Source organism: Pristis pectinata, chromosome 6 (assembly GCF_009764475.1).
Source record: "Pristis pectinata isolate sPriPec2 chromosome 6, sPriPec2.1.pri, whole genome shotgun sequence".
Lineage (NCBI taxonomy): Eukaryota > Metazoa > Chordata > Chondrichthyes > Rhinopristiformes > Pristidae > Pristis > Pristis pectinata.
This window is the reverse complement of record NC_067410.1, coordinates 13108203-13122952: the sequence shown is the minus strand read 5'-3', so window position 1 is coordinate 13122952 and position 14750 is coordinate 13108203. Positions and strand designations below refer to the sequence as shown.

The 14750-nt window shown below is 40.2% G+C and overlaps 1 protein-coding gene across 1 annotated transcript in view; it reads left to right on the top strand.

Annotated features, from left to right (window-relative positions):
• celsr3 (cadherin, EGF LAG seven-pass G-type receptor 3) overlaps nucleotides 1-14750 on the top strand; it is a 195994-nt gene that overhangs the window by 126862 nt on the left and 54382 nt on the right. Inside the window, 4 exon segments of the mRNA XM_052017972.1 lie at nucleotides 2414-2515; nucleotides 4349-4363; nucleotides 4472-4566; nucleotides 5639-5848. Of these exon segments, the coding sequence (XP_051873932.1) occupies nucleotides 2414-2515; nucleotides 4349-4363; nucleotides 4472-4566; nucleotides 5639-5848 (422 nt within the window).

Genomic DNA, 14750 nt, shown 5'->3' with positions numbered 1-14750 from the left:
ATAAAAATTAAAAAAAAGGAAAATGCTGGAAATACTCAGCAGCTCAAGCCACCTCTGTGGGAAGAGAAATGGAGTCAATGTCTCAGGTCAAAGACCCTTCAGCAGAAAACAGTATGACAAAGGGTCTCCAACCTGAAATGTTAGCTGTTTCTCTTTCCACAGATGCAGCCTGACCCGCTGTGTATTTCCATCGTTTTCTCTTTATATTTTAGATTTCCAGCATCCTGCAGTTTTTTTTAATTTCATTGCAAAAGTATTTTAATTACATATTCTGAAAATCTGGAATGAAAATCTGATAATAACTGCCATTCAAAACAACTATGGACAAAGGGATTTAGGTGTCCTTGTAACCTTGAGGTATCCTTTTTCGAGACATGCTTCAACTCTTATGGCTGAACATTGGCAATCTGAAATCGTTGAATTCAGCCTTTCCAGTTGGCGTGGAAGTCGGGAGAACACACACCAGTCCTCATTGAGGGGTCAGCGGTGGAAGGTTGAGCACCTTCAAGTTCCTAGGTGTCAACATCTCGGAGGATCTATCCTAGGCCCAATACATTGAAGCAATCACAAAGCAGGCATGCCAGCAGCTCAACTTCATTAGGAGTTTGAGGAGATTTGGTATGTCACCAAAGACTCTTGCAAATTTCTGCAGATGTACGGTGGAGAGCATTCTGACTGTTTGCATCACAGCCTGGTATGGGGCATCCAATACCACAGGATCAAAAGAGGCTGCAGAGGGTTTTAGATTCAGCCAGCTCCATCACAGGCACAACCCTCCCCACCATCGAGGACATCTTCAAGAGGCGGTACCTCAAGAGGGTGGCATCCATCACGAAGGATCCTCACCATCTGCAACATGCCCTCTTCATGTTACTACCATCGGGGAGGAGGTACAGGAGCCAGAAGACCCATACTCAACTACTTAGGAACAGTTTCTTCCCCTCCAGCATCAGATTTCTGAACAGTCCATGAACACTACTTCATTATTTTTTCTGCACTATTTATGTAATTTGTATGTCTTGCACTGTACTGCTACCACAAGACAACAAATTTCACGACATACAACAAATTTCACAATAATAAACCTGCTTTTGATTCTGAACTGGCCAGTTCTGGTGTGAGTAGTGAATGCTCAGCATGCTTGGTGGGTCAGCCAGTAACTGTGAGGAGAGGAGCAGGCTTGGTGTTTTGATGGCCATTTTTGGACGGGGAGGGAGCGGAGCGTCAATTTGGGGCATTAGCTCTGTTCTCCTCTATGGATGCCAAGTGTTTTGTTTAAGTATTTTCTGGTTTTGTTTCAGATTTTCATTGTCTATAATTTTTAAATGTCTATTTCTGACGAAACTAGGGTTTTCTTTCTCCATGTTTGCTGGTTGGCCTGTCGGGCTTTTCCAGCATTCTCCTTTATTTCAGCTTGCCAGCATTTGCTGTCTTCTGTATCTCACAATTGCAGAAGGGTATTTTAGTTTCTCTTTTCTCCCTCTACTCACACCTCCTCCAATCATTAGCTGCCATCAACAAGCAGCCTACATATTCTCTGAATTGAATGTAATTGTGTCAATCATTTTCTTTTGGCCTCCACTCTACCACAGATGTTTCTTTCTCTAACTCTCCTATCTCTCCTCCCCCTCTGCAACTTTAAACTTGCCTGATGTTTAATATTTTTTCCAGTTCTGATGAAAGTTACTGACCTGAAACAATACCTATTTTTTCCACAGGTGATGTCTAATTGCCGATAATTTCCAGAATTTTTTAAATGTCAAATACAGAAGCATTTACCCTTAATAGGAATGTCTGTGTCCTGCTATAAGTTGTGTTAGTAGCAGAAGAGATGAATATTTTTCATGATTATTCTTACCAAAGCTAATGCACAGTACGTATTTTTCACCACACCATTATAAATGTGTTTCATCCTCATGGAAGCATTGCAATGAGACCATTTCAGTGAAATCTTAATTTTTCCACTGGAAGGAATTAACTGTCTGTCTTTCAGCTAGTGAAGGAATGCCACACCCACTCTTGGAAAACTAATTTGTAGGAGTTGAGAGAGATTTGCATCTTCAAATAATTAATGCATATAATTTTTATCCTATTAAAATGCTATTTTGCTAACCATTAGCAGGCCTCACTGGTAAGACAGTGATTCTGAGTTGTAACAAAGCACATCAGGAACTGATTTTTTTGATAATTATTTGATACCTCATTACCTTACTTATTGTTGAAGACACACATTTATAATCATTGCAGTTGGCATGCCTGATTCCAGGAGACTGCATAACTTCCATCATTACTGCTCTGTAAAATAGTTGTGGGCTGTATGAAGTGATTTAACTGCTACAGCATATAAAATATAAGTTGATTTAAAGCAGTCATTTGCACATTTAATGTATTTTGTTGCTTTACTCTTCTCTAGTGATATATGATGGATGCCCCAAATCACTCAAGGCTGGTGTTTGGTGGCCACGAACTAAATTTGGTCTTCAAGCAGGTGTAATGTGTCCAAAAGGGTCCCTTGGTGAGTGACTATTCTGTTACATTATCATGAGATTTTCCTTCTTGTTTGCAAGTTAGACCTGTTATCCCCTTCACCTCGTCAGTGACAACAGAGGAACATTTGAATCTAAGAGCATTGATCCACCAAAGATGAGAGGAATTGAGTTATAAATGATGCCTCATACAACTGCATTAGAATCTGACTGAAGAGTAAGAGTGTACTCCTGTTTTTCAATGTGGAACTGAATGTTCATAGCTCAAAGTCTTAGCAAAGTTCTGTCCATAAGAATGCTTTGTCTGATCTGTATTATTGCAGAATAATATACATAGCCGTACATAGATTATATAAAATCCTTCATTGCAGTTTTCCGCTCATCAGGTTTTCAAAATTTGTAAATAGCTAGTAACATTGCAAGGTATATTCTTGAGCCATTGTTGAGGATATTCTTAATAGCTCTAGATATTTAAATGCATATGCAAGCTAGCCATCAAAGTAAGAAAGGCAAAGTGTAAAATGTTGCCAGTTAAGTTTAGCCACAACACGTTGGTGTTTATAAAAGCAAACAGTTGGTATTCATTAATGTAATATATATTTATCCTAAGTTCAGATAACCACACAAGCATTGTTCATGCACTTCCTTTAAAAAGCACTTGGTGGCATGAATTTGTCCGGTAGTTGTACAAAATGCGTGAGAATGAATGAGTCAGTTGCTCATTTTGCCCTCTACCTAATTTTCATTCCAGTGAAATCAAGGTACAAGTAAATTGATGCACAACTGCTTCTGATTCATGCTCATTTGTTTTGCACTGCTTCTCTGGACACCTTTAAAGTCCTCAAAGAGCTGTAGCCCCACAGTAGGATATCTTACAGATAATAGTGAATTTAAAACAATGTCAGCTAATTTTGAGAGTCTATCAACTATTCATCCAAAAGTAATGGATATAGGTTTACACATCTAGAGATCATAATTTGCATCAACGAAGAGTGAGGAATATTTGATTAAATTCACACTTTTATTAATGACTCTGGACTCTGTTTCTCAAACCCAGGTAGTCTGTCCCATGAAACCCAAACAGCATGATCCAGATTTTACTTGTATTTCTTATTGCCTTGTTCAACATGGATTTGGTGTGCCCAGAGAGTTTGGAAAAAGTATTTTCTTTATATTTTGACCGCTCAGTCAAACTTTGGGATGTATACAAATTGACATTGATTTAAGTTTTATTTGTGGTCTACATTCTACAATGCCCTTGGATACAGAGAAAGATTTGTTTTAAAACTTAAAGGCTCATGTGTAATTTAGTACTTCATATAAGCATATCCCAGCCTCCTAATTTACCAGTCAGTCGTTTTAGTACTAATTTCATATTCAATTTCGGAAGATCTTTACCGTATTTGACTCATTTTATTTGTCATACAAGCACACTTGCCAATTCACATGTGTACTTTTTTTTTTGCTGTCTAACAATTCTGTCACTCACTGTCATTTTTGGCATTTTTTGTCTATACTTTTCCATGATGCTGCTTCTCTTTAAAAATGCTTGTTTTGACATCAGGAGGCCTTTTCACAGACATTGATGCCTGAGTTATTTTGATTCAATGTAAACGCTTTTGTTTAAAACAGGACAGCTTCAACTTCCATCTCTTTTATGAGCTCACAGTACTTTACCTCTCCACATGAACAAAAGAATTCCAAATGTACCTTTTTTTATAGAATTATTTGAAGTCTTGCTGTTGGCATCTCTTCAGCTTCTCTCTGTACACTGTTTGAATGTGTAGATTTCCATTCTTTCACTTTTTTCATCTTTTTATGGTCTTGACTTGTATTTTTCCCTCTTTCTCCTTGCTTTGCAGAGATACGGGCTGCTGGTAAGTTGTTCTGCTCACTGCTGGATTGTGTGACGCTTTGCTTGGCTTGGTGTAGTAGTTTGTAAAAAGCCTGACTTTCTCGAGTGCTGATCTTACTGTCTTCTTCAGGTACTGCAATTCGACACTGCGGGGAGGAACAAGGCTGGTTAGAGCCAGATCTATTCAACTGTACATCTCCACCCTTCACACAACTGGCAGAGAACGTAAGTATTTTAAAAACTCTGTCACTGTATTTCAGACTCCATTCCATCATTGTCATAAGATAACCAAATGAAAAATGTTTTGGCCAAGCCTCCAATCACAATATTACAAGTCTGCTTATTGCAATATGAACATTGTAATAGTCATAAAAGTCAGGAAGTCGTGTTGCAGCGGTATAAAACTTCGGTTATTTAGAGTATTGTGTGCAGTTCTGGTCATCACATTACAGGAAGGATGTGGAGGCTTTGAAGAGGGTGCAGAAGAGGTTCACCAGGATGTTGCCCGGATTAGAGATATTAGTATAAGGAGAAGTTGGACAAACCTGGATTATTTTCTCTGGAGTGTCGGAGACTGAGGGGGCATCCTGAATGTGTATATAAAATTATGAGAGGAATGGATAGGGTAGATAGTCGGAGTCTTTTTTTTCCAGGGTGGAAATGTCAAATACTAGAGGTCATAGCTTTAAGGTGAAAGGGGGGAAAGTTTAAAGAAGTTTTTTGTGCAGAGAGCGGTAGGTGGCTAGATCAGGCTTCCAAGGGAAGTAGTGGAAGCAGATACAACAGCAACATTTAAGAAGCACATGAATGGGCAGAAAATAGAGGGATACAGACTATGTGCAAGCAGGTGGGTTTCATGGGCCTAAGGGCCTGTTCCTGTGCTGTATTATTGTATGTTCTATGTAAAATAAAGTGGCTTACAACCATTTATTTAACAGTATCCCATCACACCCACTGCCCACCACACACACACACCCCCCCCCCCCCCCCCCCCCCCCCCCCCCACCAGCTAGAACAGGTCCAGTTTTTACTTGATTTCTTGTTTCTGGTGAAACATAATCACTACTACACATGTTTGAATTTACTGCCCTATGAGATGAATGGCCTGTTGATGAATTACATACATGATCCAGCAGCTCTGAGACATGTAGTTATCTAACCAATGTGGGAAGATGAGTTTGTATTTGATCCTGATCTCTGCTAATCGAGTACCTAATTTTGTTTAATTTAATCTATATGCATGGTGTGATTTCTGTGACACTGAAGTTTGTCTTTGTTTCCTTCTATATGTTGAAAGCTTGCAAGTCTGGAAAGGAATGAAACTGAACTTAATACTATAGAGGCAAAGAAACTGGCTCGACACATAAGGACAGTCACTGAGGAGATAAACCATTACTTTGGAAACGACATCTACATTACTTACCGACTTCTCTTGAAGATGTTGGGATTTGAATGCACTCAACGTGGGTTTAATCTTACAGCCACACAGGATATACACTTTACAGAGGTAAAAATTGCAAGGAGTTTGTTTGCATAGGAGGCACAGTACAACAATTTGCTTATAAGTCATTGCCAAATCTTGTACAGGTACAGCAAACACCAGGTAAAAAGCAACAATTTATTCCCATCTGGTGTAATGGTAACGTCTGTCTGGCTTTGTGTCAACTCTTGTTTATGTACACAGCACGTAAGATGAACAGTTTAACACCATCTGGCATTACACAGATCTGACAACAGAAGACTGTTCTCAATAATAATCTGCTCATTGAAGTAAAAATGAGAAGGTAAGGAAGGAGAATAATGTAGTATACTGGACAAGAGCCAGCATTAGCTCCATCAAGATCTGAATTGATATTGCTGATGAAGACAGGGCAGCAAATTAAGCCTAGTCGACTGAGAATGCTTAGAGTAATTGGTGAGAAAATAAATTCCAACCAAAATGAAAATGGCTAAATGAATGTAAGTGATTAGTATGGACTTGGAGTTACTGCCAAATTCATTTATGTTTTTGCACCACCTGGTAAATAATGTACAGGTGTAGCCAAGGTAGGCACTGTATGTATCTTTTTCTGACTGTGCCCATGTGTCACTCTTATCAGTGGAAACCTTCAGAAAAACCAATGTGAATATTTAGTGAGCGTGTTCCAAAACATAAATGCTCCAGCTTGTTGGAGAGGAAGAGTATAAAAACGTGACCCATAATGTGCAAGTTCATTATGGCATGAGTATAATCGAGATCATCTGAAGGTAAGCGGGAGCAGTAGAGAAGATTCACCATTGAAATCCAGTTTGCTAATACAAATGTAGCAATTTAATTTGTCCTGTGTAGAAATATGTATTTTTAAATCTCAAAAATTGTAGTACAATAATGCCAACTTCTGCTTGTCTGCCAGATTTCAACATCTTGCAAGTACATAGGCTAAATTATAGTAATATCTTCCAGCAGCTCAGTGTGTTTGGAAGAAGTTTTTCAAGTACGCATCTCTCAAATGCACAACAGCAACTTGTCAAGACTTCTTTGACAGCATCTCCCGTGCCATTTAAAAGCTCAAGTGCAGCAGGGTCATGTGAACACTGCCTGTAAGCTCCCTTCCAAGTCACATGCCACCTTGAAAGCTATCACCATTTCAGTCTAACTCTAACCCGTCATCAGTGCTGCCTCTCAACTTAGAAGAACCTTTGCCACTATCTCAAGGATAAGTAGGAATGGTGAATGGGCATTAAATGCAGGCCTTGCCAACAACACCCATATCCCATGGGACAATAATAAAACCACCATGAGGCCAGATTAGAACGCATGCAGGAAATGAGAGCCATTTGTCCAGCAGAACAGATTAATATCTATGCAAGAAGGTAATACTTGAATTCACCACCAAACCTGTGGGGAAAAAAAAATCTTTTCCTGTTGCAATACAAAACGAGTAATTCACAATGAGAATTTAGAATTGTGAAACTTAATTGATTATTTTATGAAGAGATGTTTTTCCTCGCATGCAACTTATTGAAAATGAAATTCAAACAGACAAAGCTGGAAACACTCAGCAGGTCAGGTAGCAGCTGTGAAGAAATGCTGCCTGACCTGCTGCGTACTTCCAGCATTTTCTGCTTTTACTTCAGATTTCCAGCCTCTTCAGTTTTCCAGCCTCTTCAGTTGTTTGTTATCTATATTAACGATTTGGATGAGAATGTAGGCAACATGATTGGTAAGTTTGCGGATGGCACCAAAATTGGTGGTGTGGTGGACAGTGAAGAAGGATGTCTAAGGTTGCAACAGGATCTAGAGCAACTGGGAAAGTGAGCCAAGGAATTGCAGATGGAATTTAACTTGGATAAGAGTGAAGTTAAACCAGGGCTGCTGTCACACAGTGAATAACAGGGCCCCGGGCAGTGTTATAGAACAGAGAGACTTAGGGATACAACTAGATAGTTCCCTGAAAGTGGTGACACAAGTAGACAAGGTGGTGAAGAAGCTATGTCACTCATCGGGCAGGGCATTGAGTACAAGAGATAGGACATAGTGTTACAGCTGTACAAGACATTAGTGAATCTACACCTGGAATATTGTGTGCATTTCTGGTCGCCATTCTATAGGAAGGATGTGATTAAGTTAGAGAGGGTACAGAAAAGATTCACAAGGATATTGCAGGACTGGAGGGCTTGAGATATAAGGAGAGTCTGGGTAAGCTTCCTGGAGCGAAGGAAGCTGAGGTCCAGGGAAAGAGTCCTTATAGAGGTCTATAAAGTCACAAGGGGCATAGATAAGATGGATTGTCACAGTCTTTTTACCAGGGTAGGGGATTCCAAAACTAGAGGGCATAGGTTTAAGGTTGGAGCGGAAAGATTTAAAGGGGACCTGAGAGCCAAGTTTTTCACAGAGGGTGGTTTATGGAAGAAACTGCCAGAGGAAGTGGTAGAGGCATGTATAATTGCCATGTTTAAGAGACATTTGGATAAGTACATGAACAGGAAAGGTTCAGAGAGATATAGGCCAACTGCAGGCAAATGGGACTAGTTCAGGAAGACACCTTGGTCAGCATGGACGAGTTGGCGGAAGGGCCTGATTCCGTGCTGTATAACTCTATGACTATCATTTTGATTTTCAATTATTGAAAGTGAATGCTTGTTCACAGAGAAATCTGTCCCTTGAAGGTCAAAAGTAGACAAAGTATTATCTATGTCACTGCCTGCTTTGGGGTTATTTAATTTTTACAAAATACTTAGTTTGTTTTCTGAATGATTACAATTTGAATTATTAATCTGAAACAAGCATACTTAGTTTGCAATGCTTCATTGAACTGTGGAATCAAATTTATGGCATCGCATTAATCTGGAACTGTGGAGATAACGTGATATAAGTCAATGGTACCTTATAAAAGATTTCAGTCCAATCATAACTATTTTAATAATAAGTCAAAGGCACACAATTTCAGATTTGAATTAATCCCTTGAATTTTTTTACAGATCTGTGACAGTCACGAAATAAATCAAATCATTAATTTTATACTGAATTAATGGAATATGTTTTTTTCCTAAGCTAAGCACATACAGAGGTACAGCATATCATTACAACAAATTGTACAGCAAGATTTCTGCAGTGCAAAAGCTGTAATAAAAGTATAACAGTTACCGAGGAAGAAATATAGTGAACTTCAATTTTTCATAAGTTGTTTGGAAGTTTGTGCTTTAAATTCTGCAGACTGGCATCAGAAAGTTGCTGCATCTGCACACAAATTGTCTATTTTATTGTTTCCACCATACAGTTAAAAAAAAATTGGTGAAAACATTGTAAATGCCCTAGATTTCTACAGTCCTCTTGATTCTGGAACCTTTCGAATGGAAAATTTTGTATGCCAGTTTTCATGAAAGGTGAGAGGAGTTGGTGAGGAACAGGGAATTATAGATTTTTATGTCTAGAATCTATAGATGGGAACTAATAAGGGTCTGTAGTTAAGGACTGAGTGTCTGCCAGCATGGATTTGTAAAAGATAGCTTCTGTCTGTTGAACCTGATTAAATTTTACATAGAAAACCTACAGCACAATTCAGGCCCTTCAGCCCACAAAGCTGTGCCGAACATGTCCCTACCCTAGAAATTACGAGGCTTACCCATAGCCCTCTATTTTTCTCATCTCCATGTACCTATCCAACAGTCTCTTAAAAGACCCTATCCGCTTCCACCACCGTTGCTGGCAGCCCATTCCACGCACTCACCACTCTCTGAGTAAAAAACTTACCCCTGACATCTCCTCTATACCTACTCCCCAGCAGCTTAAACCTATCTCTTCTTATGGCCACCATTTCAGCCCTGGGGAAAAGCCTCTGACTATCTACCCGATCAATACCTCTCATCATCTTATATACCTCTATCAGGTCGCCCCTCATCCTCTGTCACTCCAAGGAGAAAAGGCCGAGTTCCTTCAACCTACTTTCATAAGGCATGCCCCGCATTCCAGGCAGCATCCTTGTAAACTCCTCTGCCACCCTTTCTATGGCTTCCACATCCTGTAGTGAGGCGACCAGAACTGAGCACAGTACTCCAAGTGGGGTCTGACCAGGGACCTATATAGCTGCAACAATACCTCTCGGCTCCTAAATTCACTTCCCCGATTGATGAAGGACAATACACCATATGCCTTCTTAACCACAGAGTCAATCTGCGCAGCCGCTTTGAGCGTCCTATGGACTCAGACCCCAAGATCCCTCTGATCCTCCACACTGCAAGAGTCCTACCATTTAATACTATATCCTGCCATCATATTTGACCTACCAAAATGAACCACTTCACACTTATCTGGGTTGAACTGCATCTGCCACTTCTCAGCCCAACTTTGCATCCTATCTATGTCCCACTGTAACCTCTGACAGCGCTCTATACTATCCACAACACCTCCAACCTTTGTGTCATCTGGAAACTTACTAACCCACCCCTCCACTTCCTCATCCAGGTTGTTTATAAAAATCACAAAGAGTAAGGGTCCCAGAACAGATCCCTGAGGTACACCACTGGTCACTGACATCCATGCAGAATATGAACCTTCAACAACTACTCTTTGCCTTCTGTGGGCCAGCCAGTTCTGGATCCACATTGCAATGTCCCCTTGGATCCCATGCCTCCTTACTTTCTCAATAAGCCTTGCATGGGGTACCTTATCAAATGCCTTGCTGAAATCCATATACACTACATCTACTGCTCTTCCTTCATCGATGTGTTTAGTCACATCCTCAAAAAATTCAATCAGGCTCGTAAGGCAGGACCTGCCCTTGACAAAGCCATGCTGACTACTCCTAATCATACTATAACTCTCCAAATGTTCATAAATCCTGCCTCTCAGGATCTTCTCCATCAGCTTACCCACCAGTGAGGTAAGACTCACTGGTCTATAATTTCCTGGGCTATCTCTACTCCCTTTCTTGAATAAAGGAACAACATCCACAACCCTCCAATCTTCTGAAACCTCTCCTGTCTCCATCAATGATGCAAAGATCAACGTCAGAGGCTCCGTAGTCTCCTCCCTCACCTCCCACAGCGGCCTGGGGTACATCTCATCCAGTCCCAGCGACTTATCCAACTTGATGCTTTCCAAAAGTTTCAGTACCTCCTCTTTCCTAATATCTACATGCTCAAGCTTTTCAGCCTGCTGCAAGTCCTCACTACAATCCCCCAGATCTTTTTCCGTGGTGAATACCGATGTAAAGTATTCATTAGGTACATCCGCTATTTCTTCTAGATCCATACACACTTTCCCACTGCTGCACTTGATAGGCCCTATTCTTTCGCACCTTATCCTCTTGCTCTTCACATACTTGTCGAATGCCTTGGGGTTTTCCTTAATCCTGCCCACCAAGGCCTTCTCATGTCCCCTTCTGGCTCTCCTAATTTCCTTCTTAAGCTCCTTCCTGTTAGCCTTGTACTCTTCCAGATCTCTAACATTACCTAGCTCTCTGTACCTTTTGTAAGCTTTTCTTTTCCTTTTGACTAGATTTATTATAGTCTTTGTACACCACGGTTCCTGTATCCTCTCATGACTCCCCTGTCTCATTGGAACATGCCTATGCAGAACTCCACACAAGTATCCCCTGAATATTTGCCACATTTTTTCCGTACTTTTTCCTGAGAACATCTGTTCCCAATCTAATCTTCCAATTTCCTGCCTGAGAGCCTCATAATTCCCTTTACTCCAAGTAAATGCCTTTCTAGTCTCTTCCTATCTCTCTCCAATGCTAACGTAAAGGAGATATAATTATGATCACTATCACCAAAATGCTGTCCCATTGAGAGATCTGACACCTGAGCAGGTTCATTTCCCGATACCAAATCAAGCACAGCCTCTCCTCTTGTAGAGGAGTTAAAAACATCTGGGCTCAATACAGTACCAAGAAAGGATCTTGTATCAGCAGATTGTGGTTCAGAATTGTTTGTGAGTTGTTTATAGGCTAGTGAATAGTAGTTGTGATATAGGGTACAGTACAACTGAAAACATTAGACATGCATTTAACAGGAGTAGGCTACATATTGGCTGACAAATCAGATTATTACAAATGATGTTGAGGATGAATTCCTGGAATGTGTATCAGGTGGATTTCCAGCTCATTATGTTGAGGAATTGACTGGGGAAACAGGTTATTTTCAACCTAGAACTGTGCAACAAGGAAGTGTTAATTAATAATCTTGTTGTAAAAGTGCCTTAAGGAAAGAGTGACCATTAAATAACATAAATGCTAGAAAATGCTGAAGATCAGTCTGAAGCCAAGGTTTGCAGTTGATACAAAGGAAACTATGAAGACATGAGGGGTTGGTTGGCTGGGGTAGATTGAGAAACTACATTAAGGAGCGTGACAGTGGACGTGCAGTGACTAGCATTTAAAGAAATAATACATAATTAGCAACAAATATACATTCCTTCAAGATACAGAAACACAATGGAAAAAGTGTTACAACCATGGATTTCAGCTAAATTAAAGATTGGTTTTGGTATTGGTTTATTATTGTCACTTGTACCGAGGTACAGTGAAAAACTTGCCCTGCATGCCGTTCGCACAGATCAGTTCATTACACAGTGCATTGAGGCAGTACAGGGTAAAAACCATAACAGAATACAGAGTAAAGTGTCACAGCTACAGAGGAAGTGCAGGTAGAAAATAAGGTGCAAGGTCATAACAAGGTAGATTGTGAAGTCAAGAGTCCATCTCATTGTACAAGGGAACCATTCAAACAGTTTTATCACAATGGGATTGAAGCTGTCCTTGAGCCTGGTGGTATATGCCCTTAGGCTCCTGTATCTTCTGCCTGATTGTAGAAGAGGAGAGAGGGATGCTTTCTATGGTGCATCGATTAAAAAATTGGTGAGTTGTCAAAGGGGACATACCAAATTCTTTATCCTCCTGAGGAAGTAGAGGTGCTGGTGAGCTTTCTTGGCCATGGCATCTATGTAGTTGGACCAGGAGAGGCTATGGTGATGTTCACTCCAAGGAACTTGAAGCTCTCAAACCTCTCGACCTCAGCACCATTGATGCAGACAGGTGCATGTACGCCACCCCCTTTCCTGAAGGTAATGACCAGCTGTTTTGCTGACATTGAGGGAAAGATTGGTTGTCATGACACTTTCTATATTACTAAATATAGAGAAAATGCTACAAAGTTGCCAGGAAAAGCAGGATGTCTGAAGGTCGGAGAATTTTAAATTGAATAAAGAATTAAAATAAAGAAAGGAAAATAAATGTGAGAAACAAAAAATAGACTGTAAGAGCTTTTATAGGTATGCAAAAGGGAAAAAAAGTACGTGCAAATATGGGCCCCCTACAGATAAAAGTGGAAAATTTTATTATGGGGAATATGGATATGACAAGGATTTAAACTTATATTTTATGTCTAATTTCACAGAAGACGCAAAAAACTCCCAGAAATAATGAAGAACCAAGGTTCCAGTGCAAATGAGTGGATTAAAAGACATAAGTATCAGTAAGAAATAGTACTGAGGAAGTCCAATGAGCCTGAGAAATGATAAATGTTGAACATCCCATAGTTTTGAAGGAGATGGCTAACTTATCATTTTCCAAAATTCTACAGTTTCTGAAATGGTTTCTGCAGATTGCAGGGAAGCATTAAAGGACCACACTATTTTGAAAAAGGAGGGAGAGAAAAACAGAGAACTTCTGATCCATTAGCCTGATATTGGTAGGAGGGAAAATGCTGCAATCTATAATAAGCATGTGATGCCAAGACAATTAAAAATAATAATATAATTGAGCAGCATCAACATGGATTATGAAAGAGAAGCCATGCTTGACTAATCTATTGGAATTTTTTGAGGATACCCTAGTAGAGTAGATGAGAGGGGAAAGCAGTGGATGTGGTGGATTGGATTTTCAGAAGGATCTTGTTAAGATTTATTTATTAGTTACATGTACATTGAAACACTGAAATGCGTCTTTTGCATAGAGTGTTCTGGGGGCAGCCCGCAAGTGTCACACGCTTCCGGCGCCAACATAGCACGCCCACAACTTCCTAACCCATACGTCTTTGAAATGTGGGAGGAAACCGGAGAACCCGGAGGATGACCCACGCAGACACAGGGTGAAAGTACAAACTCCTTACAGACAGTGGCCAGAATTAAACCCGGGTCGCTGGCACTGTAATAGCGTTAAGCTAACTCTACACTACCGTGGAATCAGGAGCAATATACTATCATGAGTTAGTTAGCAGGTAGAAAACAAAGAAAAGAATAAGTGGGTGCTTCTCGGATTGGCAGGTTGTGACACTGTCCCTTCAACGGCCACAAACTATTCCAAAGTATAGTGATGCTTTGGCTGAGGACACCACATTTTATACTTCCAAGTTTGCTGATGGCACAAAGTAAACTAAGTTGTAAAGTCCAAGTAGTATATGGATTAAAGAGACTTCAAGGGAATTTAAACAGGATAAGTGACAGGACAACAACGTTGCAAATGGAGTACAATGTTGAAAAATTGTGAGGTTATCTACCTTTGGTTTAAAAAAAACAGAAATGCTGAGTATTTTTTAAATAGTGAGAGATGGGGAAATTTTGATGCCTGAATTGCTACATGGGTCTCCTTTACTCAAGTCATTGGAAGCTAACCCACAGGTGCTGCAAGCAATTAGGAAGGTAAACAATGTGTGGGTTTTTATTGCTTAGGAATTTTGAACGCAAATGTGAACATGGGACACAAGAGACCTGCAGATGCATCAATCTGGAGCAACAAACAATCTGCTGGAAGAAACTCAGCGGATCAAGCAGCATCTGTGGGAGGAAAGGAATTGTTGACGTTTTCGGCTCAACAAACTGTCGACCCGAAACCTGATGCAGGGTTTCGACCCAAAATGTCGACAGTTCCTTTCCTCCCACAGATGCTGCTTCTGACCTGCTGAGTTCTTCCAGCAGATTGTTTGTT